Source organism: Platichthys flesus, chromosome 19, assembly GCF_949316205.1.
Source record: "Platichthys flesus chromosome 19, fPlaFle2.1, whole genome shotgun sequence".
NCBI lineage: Eukaryota > Metazoa > Chordata > Actinopteri > Pleuronectiformes > Pleuronectidae > Platichthys > Platichthys flesus.
Window position 1 is genome coordinate 2,432,056 of NC_084963.1, and position 19,912 is coordinate 2,451,967.

General features: G+C 42.6%; 2 protein-coding genes across 4 annotated transcripts in view; both read left to right on the forward strand.

Moving 5' to 3' along the window:
- Nucleotides 1-19,912, forward strand: part of LOC133975317 (voltage-dependent N-type calcium channel subunit alpha-1B-like) — an 83,516-nt gene that overhangs the window by 25,721 nt on the left and 37,883 nt on the right. Inside the window, exons 5-12 of the mRNA XM_062413244.1 lie at nt 3,977-4,080; nt 4,163-4,278; nt 4,374-4,463; nt 6,348-6,437; nt 8,095-8,316; nt 8,410-8,522; nt 8,659-8,771; nt 9,185-9,316. Of these exons, the coding sequence (XP_062269228.1) occupies nt 3,977-4,080; nt 4,163-4,278; nt 4,374-4,463; nt 6,348-6,437; nt 8,095-8,316; nt 8,410-8,522; nt 8,659-8,771; nt 9,185-9,316 (980 nt within the window). The remainder of the gene's footprint in view (nt 1-3,976; nt 4,081-4,162; nt 4,279-4,373; nt 4,464-6,347; nt 6,438-8,094; nt 8,317-8,409; nt 8,523-8,658; nt 8,772-9,184; nt 9,317-19,912) is intronic.
- On the forward strand, nt 11,423-19,795 carry LOC133974626 (uncharacterized). Of its 3 annotated transcripts, XM_062412264.1 has the most exons (6): nt 11,423-11,960; nt 12,969-13,039; nt 15,917-16,944; nt 17,163-17,318; nt 18,113-18,205; nt 18,469-19,795. In XM_062412264.1, exons 3-6 carry the CDS (start codon nt 15,940-15,942, stop codon nt 18,784-18,786), a joined length of 1,572 nt encoding a protein of 523 aa, XP_062268248.1. In that variant the 5' UTR covers nt 11,423-11,960; nt 12,969-13,039; nt 15,917-15,939; the 3' UTR covers nt 18,787-19,795. The 3 variants fall into 3 exon arrangements, with proteins under 3 accessions (XP_062268248.1, XP_062268247.1, XP_062268249.1); XM_062412263.1 differs by lacking the exon at nt 11,423-11,960 and having other exon boundaries at nt 12,555-13,039; XM_062412265.1 differs by lacking the exons at nt 11,423-11,960; nt 12,969-13,039 and adding an exon at nt 15,363-15,648.

Consider the following 19,912-nt stretch of genomic DNA (forward strand, 5'->3'; position numbering starts at 1 on the left):
TTTCTCAAAAACCGAAGCAATTTATCCTTTAAAAGTGTAAAATAAAGATGAATACACGTTACATCTGTATCAAGAGAGAAGAGCCTTGAATCTAATTCAAACAGTAAAACGTTGTGAAGACCTCGTGCTCCCTGAGCTGCTGAGCTCCGTCTGCTCTTTGTGGAGGTTTCAGGTCTGTGAGGAGCTGTGGGATTGATTCAGAGTGGCTGTCTTCATCACAGCAGGCTTCCCATGCCTTCAGAGAGAGTGTGTGTGTGTCTGTGTGTGTGTGTGTGTGCATGTGGTGTCAGCACTGTAAGCTGAGAGTGGGAGTTCACTGTCACACTGGAAACCGCACGATGCTCGGCTCCGAGTTGTTTGGCAGCTTTTTGCTTTTCCCTCCTCTCCGCTGGTTCGGAGGCAGCGATGACTCACGGAGGAACAGAGGTGGAATAACCAGATGAAGTGAACTTACATAAAGTCGTGGAGCGGAGGATCGGAGTTTTTTACGGCTCGCTTCTCACTCACATTTATATTTGTTTGCTTTGAATGAATTTTAATTTTAATATCTGGAGATGACTCAACAGATTTTTCCAGCAGCACATCCTGCAGGATGTTTTCTCTAAACGCTTCTTACACCACAGATTTCAGACCTTCCTGTCACAGATCTGATGTAATGTGGCCGATTACTCCTCATTTAGCCAAATTAAGAGAAAGAAGAAACATGGTCTCTGAAGCAGCTGCAGAGCTGGTTCAGGCCTTTGCAACCAGATTAAATAACATGAAGAGTGCACGTGTGTATTTAGAAATAAAGTGTTCTTAAATGAAACCATGGAAGTATTTCTATGACCACACATCAGCACCGTAGACAGTATTTAAAGGAGCCAAGGCCTCTCGATCGCCCCCTGGTGGCTGCCTGCCTGCAGTGGTCGAGACATGGTCACTAAACCAAAACTACAAAATACACATGAAATCAATTAAACAAGATGCTTTCTGTCATTTGAGTTTGTTCTCATCTCGCTGATGTTTGTTCAAGGGTCCATGTTTTGAATTAGTGATTTGATGATATAAAATAATTTGACATATCTCCATCGACAGCTGCTTATTTCTCGTTGAGTCTCGTTTTTAATTTAAACCGTTTACTTTTCTCCCGTCATCACATTACAGTTGAGCAACATATGGGATCATTAGCAGAAGCTTCCTGAAGGCAACAATGTGCATCAGCAGTTTTGTTTATAATGAACAACATTCATAGAGCCTGTGGCCTTGATTTGCCATATGCTCTGTATTTTCTGTCCTGTGGTGCTCGTCTCAGAGCATGGATCCATAAACATTGCACTTAAAGGTGGGGGGAAGTTATCAGGTCATGCATCTTTATGACACATACATAAAACCATTTTATTACTTATTATGTTGTCGGAAATATCTTCTCAAGCTGAACAAAATCTGATTTCCTGCTCTTGTGCATTAAGCTCGTTCAATCCCTTAAATCCGAGTGGACCAGCAGCTCTGGGCGGTTCAGGGTTCCACCTTGAGACCTTCGCTGGGTTTCAGATTCTGAAAAATGTTTGCAGAAGCTCAACTGAGCTCGGCTCGTCCGCCCGAGCTGTCAGCTCAGAATTAAGGCCGTGTCAACAGGAGAGAAGTCCTCCCCCCCCACCAGCTGACTCTGGGACTGAGAGCTGACGCAACACACTTCCCTCTCGGGCCGGCGGCTGCAAACAGGAAAGAGCTGCGTGTTGTCAGACTCTGAGAAAAAGATGCCAAATTGATCAATTTAAGAAAAACAAAACTAACTCTAAATAGAACGGTTACTTTTTAAATCTGCAGAATAATGAAGCTGCTGCACAAAGAGCTGTTCACCTGTTTGAGGCCGGTGAAGCTTGATTCAGTCAGAGCATCAGTTGCCTGTTTATTCAAAGATTATTAATATTGAACCTCTCTGGGCCATTAACAATACCATGAGCCACATACAGAGATTTCTGGAATTACTGGAAAGCTATAAAAGGTCAGGTGGCTTTAATATTTGCAAGGTTCAGGGTATTTTCTTTACGTATTATAAACATTTATTTTGAATAGTCTATCTGTCATTGTAGTAAATATAAATCTAATATTCATTCTCCCTTTGGCTCCATGTGTCACTGTCGCTGTTGCACTGGACGAGTTACTCTTGTTTTATATTTAATGAAAACTGCTTTAAAAGCCTCAATCAAAAACCAACGAGGAAGAAACAGGATGAAAACAGTCGTTGGGCCCAGATGTGTTTTAACCAAAAACCTTTTTATAACGTGAAGAAAACAAATCACTACATCGAGCGACGTCTGTGTAAAACATTGACACTGTGAGGACTTCAACAATCCATGAGACATGACGAGATGATGAGACAGTGATGAGACGTTGGACATGTCGGGAGAAAGTGAAGCTCCTGGCAGCCATTTATTCTGATGTGTGGGCTGCTACTTCTCTGACAGCTGAGGCCGTGCTACTGTGTGTGTGTGTCTGTGTGTGTCTGTGTGTGTGTGTCGGGTACATAATATAGATCTCCAACCTGCTTATTCAGCCGCCCTGAACCTCCCATCACAATTACAGCCAGCGTGTGGCGGCGCATCAACAAAATGTCACCGGGCTTCACTCGGCCCGTCAGTCCGCAGGTCGGTCCCCCGCTAACAGGACGCCGTGTGGGCGCCACCATCAAACAGGGAGGGTGCTGACTCCCACGACCCCCCTCCCCCCAGGGGGAAACCAGCATGAACATTCTGCCATGTTGTAGTCGGTCCATGTCGGCCATCACACTCATAAATGATCCTGCCAGTCCTCCGGGAGTCTGTTGCTGTAAGGGGTTGCATTTTGTTTTGTCACTTAGTTTGGAGCACAACACCGACATTCTGTATTTTTTTATGGATTCATAACCTCGTCCATTGGGAGTCGTGGGTTTTGCCCATCACGGATATATTGTGTAATATCCTTTGGTGCTAACTTTTGGTCTCCTCCACCATTAGAAGAAAATATCTGGCTATGTGATTTGTAAATTGTAACTCTCACTTTATACATTTCATTTGTCACATTAAAAACACGTATTATTACTTGATCATTGAAGCTTTTGATTTTGTTTATCGTGAAAAAGGTGGAAATCACAGTGATGAGTGTCCAGCCAAACTATCTTGATCGCCCCCTGGTGGCCGGCTGCAGTACCGGTCACAGAAACCTCAACATAAACCAAACAAACACTTGTGAAAAACAAATTAACTCAAAGATGGTTTCAGTCATTTTAGATGAACAATGTGTGTTTGTGTGTGTGTGTGTGTGCGACTCCCATTTAAAGAGTGAATTGTCACAGCTATTTGTCTGTGGCCAATTCACTGGTAATAGCAGTAGGAATATTTCGGCTCCTGTTCCTCTCGCTGAGTTTAACACTTGTTTTGTCCTGATACTCGACCGAGCGTCAGTCAGTGGCTTCATGTGGGGGGAGACATTTTTAAATTGCTTTTTTTTCAAACTGAAAAGTTGTCAGTGTTTTTTTTTGATTGACACTGAAGTTGGCAAATGTTTTTGTTATTTTTGGTGTCCTCAGCCAAGTCGATAAAAACAAGTTCTTATTCTCAGCTGTGATTGAGGGAAGGAAAAAAACTGTTGTGTCCTTTTTTAAATTTAAAATGCTTCATTTCCTTTTTGTTTGTTCACTGTTTCTGACGGAAATTACTTTTTTTACTTTAAGAAAGCACAGAAGACATTCTGCTGAGACACATTTGTTATTTTAGAAGAGGATTCCGAGACAATGAAAAGTGACATCCAGGTAGTGATTATGTTTTGGTTTGTTTATTTGTTGGACGTGAACCAAGAAACAACCCAATCCATTTTTGAGCAGATTCAGATCTGTGGATGCTGGTTCTCAGGGGACTGTTAGGACTGTGGTGGAGGGATACGCTCTACTGGTTTCCATTCTAGTTTGTATAAGTGACATTTGTCATACTGGTTTTCTGTGTTTGTGTGTCTCCAGACCAACGATGTGGCAGGAAGCACCTGGAACTGGCTGTACTTCATCCCTCTCATCATCATCGGCTCTTTCTTCATGCTCAACCTGGTGCTCGGCGTCCTGTCAGGGTAAGATCACCTCCAAACACACGTGCACGTGTTCCATAGCCGGAGTCACGTATGATTAAACACAACACGTATGTCTAAACAGAGAATTTGCCAAAGAAAGAGAGCGTGTGGAGAAGAGGCAGGAGTTCCTGAAGCTCCGGAGGCAGCAGCAGATCGAGCGAGAGCTGACCGGATACTTGGAGTGGATCTGCAAAGCGGGTTCGATTCAATCTCTGAAACAGCGTGAGGTGGCGTCTGTGTGTTTGTTGTGTTAGAAGAAAAACAATCCTTCCTCTTTCTCTCCCCCGCTGCAGAGGAGGTGTTGCTGGAGGAGGAGGAGGAGATCGCAGAGGAGAAGTCTCCGCTGGACGGCGCGTGGTACAAGAGGAAACAAAACCTGCCAGGTGAAAATCTACTTTACCACAGTCTCTCACCAGAGAGCTTCCACACACCATCATCTCCTCCGTCAGTGTGTCACCATCACGCCAAACCCCACAGGCACTGATTTAACCGTGTCGGCCAATCGGAGTCCAGGACAAAAAGCTATTACCGTTTCCAGCAGAGACGCCATGAGCCCAAAACCTCTTTGGTGTCTCTGTCCACACGTCAACACTGGAAACAGTTTCTGAACATTTCTCCCTGGAAGCAGTTTTATAGAAGGTCAGTTGTTAGTGAACTGAAACTCCTCTTCCCTCTGGACTAAAGGTCGCTCGGGTGCTACGTGACGTTTGTCCCGGTGAAGCAGGGGAGAGTATTTAGCAGATTGAGTTTCTTAACTTATTTCAGTTCAAACGTTTGGCTGATGACTGAGCACGTCTGGACGAATCTGTCATCGTGAGCCCAAGAGAGAAGGTGGCGTGGAACCTGACCAACGTGTGGGTGTGTCCGGTAATCTCCCGTCTGACCATCTGCGTGGACAGTAAAGACTTTATGGGCGATAGCACACATTACATTTACGTAACAGTTAACACATGACGTGAATTATCTTAACTGGAACTCACTGCTGTTCTCTAAATGCAGACAGGGCTGCTTGTTGCCATGCCAGCCAATTATACATATATATATATTAATATATAATAAGAGCAATCATAGAACCAGCGCTTATGATCAAACTGGTACTGGAGTGTTAATCATGGTTTTCACTCTTGTTGCCATTTTTGCAGCAGAAATAATTCAGCTCCCCCCCCCCTCTTTCTCTCCCTCCCTCCCTCCCTCGCTCATGAAGTCAGTCCATTAGGGCCGATGTGAAGATGAGGGTTAATTAGTGGGATTTACAGTCAGTCCTATTAGATTTGTTAATACACACATTGAAATGCGTTTGCCGGTAACCGGACGAACACACTGGAGACAAACCCGAGCTGAAGCCTCCGGCCACGTGACGGCTTCTTGTTCTCAATTATTTAAATGTGAGGGATTCAAAAATGAGAATAAAAAAACTCTTTGGGATTTTGTCGGAGGAGACAATATGGAGCTGGCCTTCGTCAGATGAGTGACGGGAGCGAGTGGAGGAGCTCGGTGTCAATCACAGCGGACACGCCCCCTCGATGGAGGCCCCTCCCTTCTAAAATCAATCATCCACTTTGTCTTTTGATGATGAGAAATGTAGGAAACGATGCTTCTATATGTATATTTTGGACAGACTGGATGTTTCCGGTTGTTTCTGTTCACTCTCCTCCTGGTCCGATGGTGTTGCCTTCGTGGACCCACTCCACGCCTGGTAAATCTGCCACCCCATGAACCTAGAGGCCTCTGCAGCGCCCCCAGGTTCTGAAGTTGGAAATGACATGTGTTGTCATGTTGCACATCCCAAACCGAAGTGTTTCTGTAGCCCAGCTTTGATCTCCTTACCACGCAGGCAGATTGTTTCTCTGGTTCTGCCGCTCAGCAGCAGCAGCTGCCGGCTCGAGAGCAGAACCTTGGGTTTAGAGCTGTGGAGGAAGGACATGGTGACAGGGAGCCGATCACGTGACCATCACATTCATGTCCTGCTGGCAGTTCTTCATTCCAAGGCTGGCGTCAAGCAGGAAGGCAGAAAATCTCCAAATGAAAAACATGATTGATGCCTGCTATTCAAATTTTCCAATTAGCTCACTGCTCCACGCACACACACACAAACCCACACACACACGCACACACAGGTATATGCAATACAGTATATAGTATATATATGAAGTATTGAGGTTTGAAATGCAATTTGAAAATGCTTGTTTCACGTGACAGCACTGTTCCTACGTCACTGTTCATTTTCTGAATCTACATTATAATTTAATTCTCTGTTTTCTTCTCAGTTCTGAAACGAGGAAAAGTCAAGAAAGGTAAAAACGACCTGATCGGTGCCGAGGAGGGGGAGGATCCTTTCGCCGACATCACCTCCGTCGGTAACTCTCACATCTTTGACCCTTGACCTCTCGTGTGTGGTCTGCTCACAGACGACCTTTCACAATGAAAGCGACTGTAAGAGCCGGTTTCTGAACGGAGCTGTTCTCCTGCAGAGACACGTCACCTTGAGGGAGAACCACTACAATTTAACTTTCCTTTATTAGACTGTTAAATTAAAACAGCAAGAGAATCACCTGCAGCAATTTAAAATTATAGACTTTATACATTTACAGACTCAAGACGGCTGATAACTGCTCGTGTTAAACCTTGCCTGCCTTAAACCTTAAATCCTATTTTTTCCTCCTAAATATCTCACGTCACGACTGTTTTCCATAAAGTGAAGTGCCGGGGGAGGAGGTGCTCTGCCTGGAGTTTGAGACTCATCTCTCGTGTTTTGCACATTCTGCCTCCAGTTCTGCAGAGACACGAGCTGCACGGTTTTAATGAGAAGCTGCAAGTAAAAGTCAAGGAGAGATTTGATGCTTTTATTCCTCTCCCTCGGGTACAGGCTCTTACTTTTAGCTGTTTTTAGTCACATTCATCTTTCTGTGCCTGTTCACGCTTGTAAAGTGGAATTGATTTTTACAGACGGAGACATTCTGCTCATATTCAGGTTCATATTCGTCCCATTCACTACATGTCAAGAACGTCTCAGGGACCAATTCAAACTTTCCCTTCGACTCACAGAAGAACTGGTGAGATGTTGGTGGTTGAAGGTGAAAGGTCAAGATCGCTGTGACCTCACAAATCCCTTTTCTTTGCCTTGTGAACTCCTTATCTTAAGAACCCCTGATACGACTCCTTCCAAATTTGGCACAAATATTCCCAAAGACTCAAAGATGAACTGATTAGACTTTGGTAATGAAGGGTACATTTTAATATATTACAATACAATATCTGGCCTCTTGAACACGATATCTCAAGTTTGCCTTTAGAGGTCAAGATCGCTGTGACCTCACAAATCCCTTTTCTTTGCCTTGTGAACTCCTTATCTTAAGAACCCCTTATAAAACTTCTTTCAAATTTGGCAGACATATTCCCAAAGACTCAAAGATGAACTGATTAGAATTTGGTGGTCAAAGGTCAACGTGGGCTCACAAAACATCTATTTGGGCTTTTGAAGACAATATCTCAAGTTAAATCTTTTTAACAATGCTTAACTTTTAAAATAACAAAAGAAACACTTGTCACACACTACAGGAGAGAAACCCAGTGAACATGTCTCGTGTTGCCTGGACGCTCCTGAATTGTTCCTGAGTAGAAGTGAACTTTTAGCTTTTAACTCCAGGCACAAACACACGTGGGTGATGCTGACAACTAACCTTTGCAGCTTCGGTGACCGGAGGCACAAATGCAATCCTGGTGCAACTTGAGAAAACAAAAAGAGAACAAGAGTCTGTGAGAGGAAAACAGCGTCAGCAGGTGGAGACGGACACAACTGTTCATTCCTATCAGGCAAACAGTCCATAAAGTATTTTTGATGCCTGCAATAACAATAAAAAATGAAGTCTGAGCATCTGAAAAAACGTACTTTAAAGATCTCAATGAGAATCTTGATGAAGGTGAAGCTGCTAATAACATGCAGGGATTCACCAGGAAGCACTTTCTCATGTTTCCTCTCCTCCTCCTCCTCCTCCTCCTCTTCATCGCCTCCAGCTCCTCCTGGCTCTCCGTTCGGCCGAGCCAGCGTGAAGAGCGGCGGTAAGATGGACAGCTCCTCGTACTTCCGCCGCAAGGAGAAGAGGATCCGCTTCTTCATCCGACGCATGGTGAAGGCCCAGAGCTTCTACTGGATCGTCCTGTGCCTGGTGGGGCTCAACACGCTGTGTGTGGCCATCGTCCACTACGACCAGCCCGACTGGCTCACCAGGGCCCTGTGTAAGTCACACACACACAGACACACACACACACCGACAACCCTCATTTCAACAGATGGTGTGTAAGACTGGTTTTCTCTTTCCTTTGCTGCAGACACAGCAGAGTTCGTGTTCCTGGGTCTGTTCCTGAGCGAGATGAGCTTGAAGATGTACGGCCTCGGAGCGCGGAACTATTTCCATTCCTCCTTTAACTGCTTTGATTTCGGGGTAAGAGGGAGTCAGTGCTGAAAATGAAATCACCATCAAGCAGAGTGGACTCTGTCTAGAGGAGATTTGGGTTTTAGTGTAACATCCAGTGTGTTTTAAATAGTTGTTAACAGATCCACTGGTCTCTCATCTGCAGGTGATCGTGGGAAGTATCTGTGAGGTGATCTGGGACATGATCAAACCCGGGGCCTCGTTTGGGATCAGCGTGTTAAGAGCCCTGCGGCTGCTCCGGATATTCAAAGTCACCAAGTGAGTTCATCGTTTTACATTGAAGTGGAACAACAGGATTCAAATGCTTTCATTTCTCACACGTTTCCATGAATAAGAACCTTCATTTAATTGTTCAGTGCCACTTTAAATGAAGCCTCACTGCACTGGGCGTAATGTTATTTCCGCGATCATCATAACTCTTAATTTAACACACAATCAGTTCAGTTATTTATTAAATTATAATTAATTTCTCTGTTTCACGTTCCAGGAGCTTCACATTTCTTCTGAAATCCCCCCCCCCCTCCCCCTCCCAAGCTTTGATTGGAATCCTTTTATTTCACGAGATTCTCTGTAATCCTGTGATTCATGGAATCTGCCGTTTCTACACTTCGGTGCTTCGTTATTTCCGTCTGAATGTTGGTTTCATTCGTTGTTTTTCTGTGTTTGCTCAGATACTGGAACTCGCTGAGGAACCTGGTGGTTTCCCTCCTGAATTCCATGAAGTCCATCATCAGCCTGCTCTTCCTCCTCTTCCTCTTCATCGTGGTGTTTGCTCTGCTGGGCATGCAGCTCTTCGGAGGACAGTGAGTAGTCTCTCCAGCCCCGCCCTGCTCTCTGCTCTCTGTGTGTGTGTGTGTGATTGTGTGTGTCTGTGAGTGTGATCCCTGGCCCCGGCATGGTGCTGGTGACAGCCGTGTAGCCGCAGCAGGTATCTGGCAGAGCAGCCGCTCAGTGTGAAGCTCTTTGATTCGAGTCTCTGCAGGAGCTCTCTGTCGCCTGATGACAGGATCCGATAATCACAGAGCCGACATCGAGGCCCCGTCTGACACCGCTCCGTCTGGCTCCGTCCTCAGACGTGGCTGCATGTCCACGGAGGTTCAACGGCTTCTGTGTTTGTTGTTTGTTGTAGTCGGTTATAAAAAACAACAGCTAGGAAATAAGAAAGTTTCAAATATAAATACAAGCAGGGAAAGATAAAATGCATCTTTCCCTGTTTGACTTAATTTTACCAAAGTTGTCTTTTCCCAGATCTCAGGCTTTAACTTGAAAAGCACAGAGTGTGAACAAAGCAGCTTATTAAACTCGTCTCCTCTTGTGTTTAATGGTCATTTTTTTTTTTTTATAAGATAAACTAGAAGACACTCAGAAACTTAGAGAACACAAACTTCCACCAAGGCCCAGCAGTCCCCTCATAAAACCACATTAAAATCCATAAAATCCAGAGTACACACATGTAAATATCAGTCCCCTGAATTCTTCTTCACCAAGATCCTTGAATGATTCTCTGGAAAATCAATAATATCTTGAAAAACATCTGCCTCACAATATTATAGAAATCTGATCTGGATCTGCACAGTGATGTAATGGCCCCAAACCACATCCTTCCACCAAGTGTTTGCATTATCGTGTTAAATAACAAACAAATGAAAATGAAGCCACGACTAGATTTGTAACTTGTTATAATTGCCACACTGGTTGTGGTGTTGAGAAATATGATTTTATTTGTCACTAAGGAGCAAAAGAGTAAATAGTTGAGCTTTGTTAAAGGAGGATGTCCATACGCTGTCCCCCCCCCCCCCCCCCCCCCTGTCTCCTTCCAAAGTCCCCAGTTTCTTTTGATCATGGCCGTTCTCAAGTTAAAGTTAAACTTCACTCACCCTAACGGACCCTCGACCGCGGAGAGGAGACGACTCTGAGTCTGTTGAAGCAGCCGTCTCTTTCCATGGCAGTGAGCCCACATCCGTCTGCATCATCATTAGCATGGAGTCGCTCGGTGGTGACGGACGAGCGAGAGATGAGTCTGACGTCCACATGCTGCTTCCAGCCGAGCGCACGCTTCTCTGCGAGTGATGTCCGCTGTAATGTTCAGCCTCACATTTAAAAACCTCGAGTCTAAAAATGAACCCAAGTCCTCAAATTATTCCTGGAGACAGAAAATCTTAAAAACATCAATCTGCGTTTTGGAATCGACATTTTTTTGGATTATATCAAACGAGCCTGTGGGGGAGTCCGGCCTCTCATGGTTGTTTTTTTCAGGATACATTTTTTAATGAAGTCCCCTCGGCTGCCGCACGGAAGCAGAGTGCCGCGCTCCCAATCCCCATTATCAGAGAGAACAGAGGTTTGCACTGGGCCCGCTAATCCTCCAGGAACAAGGATGGAGGGATGGGAGAGGCGGGGGGTGCAGGAAGGAATGGAGGGATACGATATGGGGGGGCTGAGGTTTATTGGAGAAAGTGGTGGTGGGGGGGGGGGGGGGGGAGTACTGGGTGGATGATGGAGTGATGCACTAACGAGACAGAGAAGGACAAAGGTAGAAGGAGAGGAGCATCGAGAGAGAGAAAGAGAGAGAGAGAGAATATGATGACACACAGAGGGAGAAAGGCCTTATTGAATTAGTTGCCCCCCCCCCCCCCCCCCCCCATCTCCCTCATGCACACTCAAAAAAATGAAATCTCACTATTGTTGGGTTTAAAGAATCCTCTTTCATCGGATTTACTAAACAAGTGCGGTTTGCTAAGTTTAATTTAGTCAGTTGTGGTTTTTGAACGAAATAATGCTTAATGGCAGTTTTACTCAACAGCTTTTCATTGTGTCAACACTACATTCTTGAATAAAACGCGATAGACTCTCCGTTCGTTGAAGATTGTCCCTCTATCGACGCCGTAATACGCCGCACTTCCACCAGGTGTTACGCCATTTTCGCTCACTTTGGCACATGGACTGTGGTTGTGAAGCATGTAAGTATTTTACTTTTTTTCATTGTTTTTAGTTATAAATGGTGCCGCTAAAACATTTAAACATAGAAAGTCAGCATAACATCTTGTGTTTTAGAATCATCATTTCATTAGATTTTATGAGTAAATCTGCAAACCGAAGTCTCGAGGCCTGTGTGTTTTACAAAGCTGCGTGTTCATTTCATCGGGTCTCAGAGAGTTGTGCGATATGACCAGTGTTGTGCATTGAACACGATCATATTTTTTGTGAACCCTGAAGTTTATGAATCCGTTTACGAATGATTAACGGGAGTTATTTTTTTTAAGTCGACATTGTGTAGGCCGTCATGTGTAATACCAATAGCGGGAAAAGCCGGCTTGCCATACACGTGCGCACACCATGCGCACACACCATGCGCACACACACCATGCGCACACACAAGCCCCGGGGACTGCACCCACTCGCTCAGCGCGAGAGACACATCGAGAGCAGTACGCATTCAAGCAGCCGGTAAGTGACTTCGTTAAAGAACAGTAGAAACAACCGGTGCAAATACAGAGTGTGTCGGCAGCTACACAAGGATCAGGCGGGCGGTTTGGACCGTGCTGGAGTTTCTGTTTCCTTCTCCTCTCTGACCTGCTCTCCCTTTAACCTACAAGCACCTGATCCGTACATGAAGTGACTTAGAGTTTGTGTGATTCACTTCAGAGTTTGAGGCAGCATTTACACTTAATGTGCACGCTCATTACAACACGGGACGTGACGGCGCGTCACGGATACATGATCCGACACCATGGATTAATAAGTTAACACATGATCGTAAGTATGACGTCTAAATCATCCCAATATGAAACGGAACAAATGAACGCACACATTTTTATTTTTCATTGTGAACTGGCACATCAGTGGATATGATGTATGTCGTGTGACGATAGAAAAACGTCTATCGTTTATTTCGATGGGTCGAAATTCACACTCAATCACGCAATATGTTTCGTCTACACGTTCTCCCACATATCACTGATGCAGGATGGAATTTTAGAAATGTGCATGAAGGCAACAAACACAAATATGGAGTGAACGTGACAAGGCACAGGCGCACACAGAGAGGGCCCTAAAGAGACAGACTGCCGATTAAAACTTTATTCTCACCGTCAGTGCATGAGAGTTTTCAGCGTTAACATGTTTAATAGAAGATTTGAATTTTTTTTTTTTTATAAAATGAGAAATAAGCAAATATGAGTCAATCCCTTGTATTGGTCAGGTATTTAGTCCTTTAATTCTAACTGTAATAAGAAGTAGGCCTTTTCTTTTGATCCTTTTATATAGACTATTCATTCACTACATTTACTACAAAAATGTGCTATAGCATGATATATATTATCTGGTTATGAAATGAGCTATATCAAGATATGAGATTTTGAGGAAATATTGCACTATTTGGTTTCAAGTTTATACATATGGTCAAACCTTTTGGTTTGTATGAGTGATTAATTTATCTTTCTCTTTCCCCCACAGAAATTCATGTGGCAGTGCAAACAGTGCAGGACAGCAGTGTCAACAAGGTTTCTACTATTGAAGCATTACAGGTTAGCTCATGGCCATTTTGGCCGCAGAAACCAGTACCCATGTGCATATTCTCATTGCCCATGTGTTTTCAAAACATGGAATGCTCTTCATAGTCACTTAAGCAGATCTCATGGTAATCACACTTTGCAAAAATCTGTGAATGGGGTAACCTTTAACTGTCAGTTGTGTACATGCAGTCACATAGCTTCAGCGCAAGAATATTTTTGTCACATTAACAACCACCTGAAGAGTCACGAAACAGTGCAATGTATGTTTGAGGGATGCTCCTTTAAGTCAAATGTTTATGGTACTTTTAAGTCACATAAAAATAGGAAGCACAATCCATATACCTTAAAAGATTTTAAATTGGGCATTGTAAAAACAAGTGAAACTCAAACTTCAGCCGATGGCGCAGTGGATGATAGACTCTCAGAAGATAGAAACACCAATGCAGATGGTGATGGTGAAAGTGACACAGAACCGCAGGATTTCCCAAAAACCATAGAACTGAAATTTGCCTCCCTTTTGCTAAAATTGGAAAACTATTTCCAAGTTCCAAGCACAGCAATTGATGAACTGCTGACAGAATTGCATTTTTTGATAAGCTCTGCATCTGTACCTGTAACAAAAAAAGTTATTCTAGATACCTTTAAGAATCACAACCTCTGTGTAGACCAGCTGGTCATTAAAGAACTGACTAATTCATTATCTTCTTTTAACCCTTTGTTAAAAGCTGTAGCAAAGGATGGCCCACTAGGTACTGCTTTCAAACGAAGACAATATTATAGGGAACATTTTGATGTGGTTGATCCGGTTGAATACATACTCGAATCCCAACCAAAACGGACTTTTCAGTATGTTCCCATATTGACATCATTGCAGCAGTTACTCAGACAGAAGGACATAATCAATAAAGTTGTTGATAGTCATGCAGAGCAGCATTCAGTAAAGCAGGAGCAGTATAGATCTTATCGAGATAGTCTTCACTTTCTAAACAGTGATTTTCAATCTGGTGAAGAACTTAGAATATCTTTGTGCCTCTATATTGATGATTTTGAAATCTGCAATCCGTTGGGGACATCACGCAAAAAGCATAAACTTTGCTCAGTTTATTGGGTTCTAGGAAACCTGCCACCAGGTTCTCATTCATCTCTCTCCTCGATTAATCTTGGATTGTTATGTAAAAGTGATGATATAAAGACCTTTGGCTATCAGAAAATATTTCAGCCCCTTTTGAATGACCTTGTCACTTTAGAGCAGGAAGGGGTGTTCATTGACCATCTAGGAGCATTTATCAAAGGCACAGTCCAGTGTGTAGTGGCAGATAATCTTGGAGCTCACGGATTGGCCGGTTTTGTTGAAAGTTTTTCTGGAGAGTATTTCTGTAGATTCTGTACTGCCACACGCTCAGAGGTTCAGTCAAAAGAGGTTAAAACTGGTCAATTTCAACTCAGAACTGAAGAGCTGCATCGTGTATATGTAGCAAGGGCACTTGAAGAAGGAAAACACTGTTTTGGTGTGAAAAATACATGTGTTTTAGCTGAGAGCCTTTCTTACTTTAAGGTTACTTCAGGCTTCCCCCCTGATGTTGCTCATGATCTCTTCGAAGGCATAGTGCCTGTTGAGCTAGCTGAATGTTTTGGAGTTCTAATAGCCAAGAAGTATTTCTCTTTTGATGCTCTAAATCAGATGATTCAGACTTTTCCATACAAATGGGGAGACAAGACTAATCGCCCTCATTTATTACCACGTACCTTTCAAAGTAAAAAAACTATCGGTGGCAATGCACACGAGAATTGGTGTCTATTGAGATTGTGTCCACTAATTGTTGGAAATCTGATACCAGAGGTGGAACTAGCCTGGCAACTTATACTAGACTTGAAGGATATTGTTGATTTGGTGGTTTGCCCCATCCATACCAATGAGTCCATTGCATATTTGGAGAGTAAAATATCAGAGCACCGATATAGGTTCCAAGAACTTTTCCCAGAAAGAAGACTGCTGCCAAAACATCACTTTCTGGAACATTATCCATCAATGATTCGCCATTTTGGTCCACTTGTTTTCTTGTGGACAATGAGATTTGAAGCAAAACATACGTTTTTTAAACAAGTTGTAAGGCACACAAACTGCTTCAAAAACATAACCCAATCTTTGGCAAATAAACATCAACTCATGATTGGCCATTATATGCATTCATCAAGATGTGAAAAACACCCTCTGGAAGTTGCACGAGTTTCAACAGTCCCTGTTGAAATCCTAAAAGAGGGTGTAGCAATTGGCTTCACTCAGAAGTACCCTGATGCTACCGTGGTTAATCTTGCCCAGAATGTCTGTGCTGATGGCATAAACTACAGGAGTGGCATGGTAATAGCACATGGATCAGTTGGTGGCCTGCCAGAGTTTGCAGAAATTGTGCAGATGTGTGTGCTGAAAGACAAGTTAGAATTCATAGTGAAAAAAATACCCTCATGGTACAGGGAACACTACCGGGCCTTCCAATTGGATCCATCTCCAACCAATGTTTCTCTGATTGAGTTAAGTGAACTGGCAGATCGATACCCTCTATTTGACTACAGAATTGGAGCACTTCGCATGGTGACTTTGAAAAGATACATACATTCCTCAGGTAAATGTATGGCAAAGCAACAGTTAAACATACTTTGACTAACATTTTCATTGGTTGTTAGCTGCTCTCTGTTGCCAGATGATGTCATCACCTGTTGCACTTTATAGGTGGTGACATCACCTGGTACCAGAGACCAGCCAATAACAGGTGGCCAGCTCAGTTCTACAGATTTGATTTGAGGTTTAGTTGAAGGTATTGTGAGACTTGTATAATAGTTTTGCTATCCAGGCTCTGTCTAAATTTGTTTTGTACTTTTTTTTATATATAGAGTAAGAGTTGGATTGGACCAGGATGACAGACCCATTAAAGCTGCGGATTATCCTGGGAGAAAACAATTCCGAAAAATTGTTCCTGCCTTTTGGAATACCAGAGTCAGTAGACGACCTTAAACTTGAGATCCAAAGACAATGTGCAGTTGCAGAGGACTTCAGATTGCAATACAAGGACGCTGATTTCGGCGAATTTTTTAATCTGATCTCAACAGCAGATCTCCAAAACTTAGGCACAGTTAAAGTGATAAAAAATGCGCAGGAAGGACCTAGTGTAGTGACTCTTTCAAGTGCAGGTAGTACTCTCTTTGTGGGATCCAGCTCCTTTTCTTCTACGGACACCGAGATACTCTCTTCTCCTGAGTCAACATCCTCAACCTCGACAATGAGATCTCAAGCCTGGCCAGCAAGCTTCCCTATACCACAGTTCTCTTATGAAGTAGAGCTGCAACTGGTGAAGGCCAATCAGGAATATACAAAAAATGGCACTTTCCTGAACCCAAGCCCAAAACTTAAGTCCTCCATTTTAGAGTCATTGGCTTCTGAGATAATTAAGTACAAAGCTTACCCTAATAGTGCAGAGTTCGATGATGTAGCAGAAGCTTTGATTAAAAAGCATGCATGCCTAAAGGAGCAAGGTTCTGTCACTGGATTCTATGGTTGGAAGATCAGTTTAAAGTACAAGATGGCGAATTATCGCACTAGCCTAAGAAATATAACCTCTGAATTGAGCATCAATTCCCTGAAACGCAGACGAGGCGACACGCATAGAAGTCCAAACCAAGTTAAAAAACCCAGGAGAGCCGAAGTAAACTACTTACCAGACTATCCAGCCGGAGAAGACAAAGAGAGTATGGAGAAAGAGAGGTTGGAACTACTATCTGAGGTCAACAAGAGGGACAACCATCAGATAATCAAAATGAAGATGGACAAAACCTTTGCCCACAGGAGGCATGAGGTTGTAGTCGACATGCCCTCCGTTGAAGAATTCAAGAGCAGATGGCCAGCTCTTTTTTCTGAACGTGAGGTAAGTCAAAATGAAGTGTCCAACTCTTAACACAACTCACAAATAATTATTATTGAAAGAATATTGTATCAGAATTTGGAATGTAATTTTTTTTTATATTTCCATTATTGGAGCTCTACTGAAGTTACAAATTGTCTTAATGCGGCTTTTTATTATTTCTCTATTGTCAAATTGCTAAAAGTTGTTTTCTGTCTCCCCTCCCCAACTCTTCTTTCCAGATATGCGCAGAATTCACACGTATTACCACCATCGCACTATTGTCCAAGTTTATGTCAGAACTTGACCACCACTCTCCCAAGCTCTCCAGAGTTTGTCGTAAGAAGGGAGGTGCAGCAGGACGCAAGATCGCGGAGATCATGGCTGTCATTGAAGAGGTTTGTGATTAGTTGTTTTGCAGTGTTTCAGTCTTGCTGATTTTACACTAGAGACCCGACTGAAAAGATATTAGTTTTTGATGAATGTCTGAGTCAGGATAAAATCACCCCTTAATCTATGCAATCCTGTACCCACAGTTAATGGAAACTGTAAAACTCTCATTCTCATGACAATTGGGGGCAAAAATTGTAAATGTTTAATATTACTAGTGCACGTGCCAAATCTGGCATCAATTAATCTTCTTTTTACTGTTTTGATTGGAGAAAAAGGACTTCTCAGACGATAGTCTAGCAGGCCATTCTTTACATCGGGATGTTGTGGGGCATCCCAGACGTTTTATCGCTGTCTTTGGATTATGTCAAGCCACAAGGGGCAAAGATGCAGTTGCGTCAAACAGACTGAATTTGCAAAGTCTGATCCTGGAATTAGTTGCACCGAAGCACTTCTGTCTAGTCGTAACCAGGATTTACTTATTTGTGCTGAGTCAAATGTACACCTAGTTATAAAAATTCAATATTATGTCTGGTGAAGTTTAAAAAAAATAAACGGTTACAAACACTTAAACTGGCCAAAATCTATTCTCTTTAACCAAATTACACACATTTAGCCTATTCTATGTGGTCTCATTTTGATAATTAATATAATTAATAAATGTGATATCTTTTTCACTTACATTTACTAAGCCTCAACTAAAAAACTCTCCCTAAATGCTCCAATGTATGGGGGGCTTAATTCTTAATTTCTTCTTTCATGACATTGAAGTGTTGTACAGTGACATTTACCTCTTTTTCAGAATGACACCATTGCTACAAGGAGGGTTTGCAACCTGAAATCACTGGCTGTGTATTTCAATGAGGACCCAGAGAAGCTCATAAAGGAATATCTGGTAAGTGTAAGAAAATGTCCCATTAACAGTGTAGAATTGGTATGTTAAAGCGGAACGGTGGTGGCTATGATACGATTCCTAGTGGCAATAATATGGCAAAATTGATCACAAAATTATATGCATTGCATATAACTTACTTTAACTATGCAGCAAAATACACAATCTAATGGTGGGAGTAAAGAAAGAAAGAATGAATAGATTTACCTGTTCAACACAGGCCTTCCTATGTTCAATAAAATGTCTCATTTTGTTTTGTGATAAAGGACGTGAACTTTGACAATGCCCAGAGACAGATGGATGGGACTGCCATCGGGATCTATGTCATCAAACATGAGGGAGCAGATGCCTCCGATCCACCAGAAGATGTAGGGATCATAGTTGAGGATGTTGCTGTGCTCCAGGACATTGGAGATGCCGCCACGGCCACTGCTCTGCTGTTAGCGGTCATCTATAATCTGAACTTGAGCTACCCGCCTGAACTCAAGTACACTTTTGAGTTTCTTCAAAAAGTCCTGATGGGAATTGATACCAACCGCCTTTCAAACAAGGTCCAGGTACTGAAGAACAAACTTCATGAATGAGGTGAGCGCTCTTTGAGCCATGCAGGGGGAGAAGTGGTTTTATTGACTGTTCAACTGTTCGTATGCTCTCTCAAGTTGCTTGATCCGAGCGATGTCTAAAGGGTTGAGGAAAACTCATGTGTTATGGTTATATATGCACTTCAGCTGTAATATACACTTTAGCTTCTCATTTGAAAGTATGTAAGTAAATATTTTGTAAACATGTTCTGAAACAAATTACAGAATTCTTGTAATCCCTTTCTATTTTACATGTATGTTGTTAAAGGACAGTTTTGAAAGAGGAACATGAGGATATACGAGGATTCAGGTTTTATGTATTTAAACTGTTGCAGTTTTATTATTCTCTGTCAAGTAGCGGTTACCTATGGAAGCCCATTTCCGCAACTGATGAAGAGAAAAAAAATGGTATCTCATTATTAAGACTTAGCATCTCATTATTATGAGATAGTATCTCATAATTATGGCATAGTATCTTATAATAATGACTTAGCGTCTCATAATTATGAGAGACTAAGTCATAATTATGAGAGACTAAGTCATAATTATGAGGGACTAAGTCATAATATTGAGACACTATCCCATAATAATGAGATGCTAACTTTTTTTTTCTTCATCACAGTGGCGGAAATGAGCTTCCATAGTTACCAAACTGCCAATTGCTGCAAAATCAATGCAGTTTCAAGTCACTTGACAGATCATTGTCCTCAAACTGTGTCTTATATGAGCAATATTGTTTGTTCATCAGGTTTTGCTGTACGTGCTTGTTAAACACTAAACAGGATAGTTCCTGAGAGATTACTAAAGGGAAGGAAAATTCAGAGTAGGCTGAGATTGCCTGAGAAATGTGTTGTAACCCATTGCTGTTTTACATGTATACACATAATGGTCAGTTTTTGAAAAAGGAACATGACGAGGCTATGAGAGAATTGATATTTGTCAAGTAGCTTGCAATAACAGTTCGCTGTTCCCAACTGCAATTTGCTGGAAAATAAATGCAGTTTTGTTGTGACGACAGTGTGTGTGTGTGAGATGACTTTTTTAACATTCTTTTTCTATTTAACAGAGCCAGGCATTTCAGTAGGCCAAATTCAGTTCAGTTGCTTAATATCTAATTAAGAATGTTATG

Excerpts from the sequence above, each read along its gene's own strand:
- LOC133974626 (XM_062412264.1), top strand. The coding sequence starts at position 15,940 with ATGACAGACCCATTAAAGCTGCGGATTATCCTGGGAGAAAACAATTCC. Across the intron at positions 17,319-18,112 it reads TCATGGCTGTCATTGAAGAG|AATGACACCATTGCTACAAG; the intron begins GTTTGTGATTAG and ends CCTCTTTTTCAG. Across the intron at positions 18,206-18,468 it reads AGCTCATAAAGGAATATCTG|GACGTGAACTTTGACAATGC; the intron begins GTAAGTGTAAGA and ends TTTGTGATAAAG.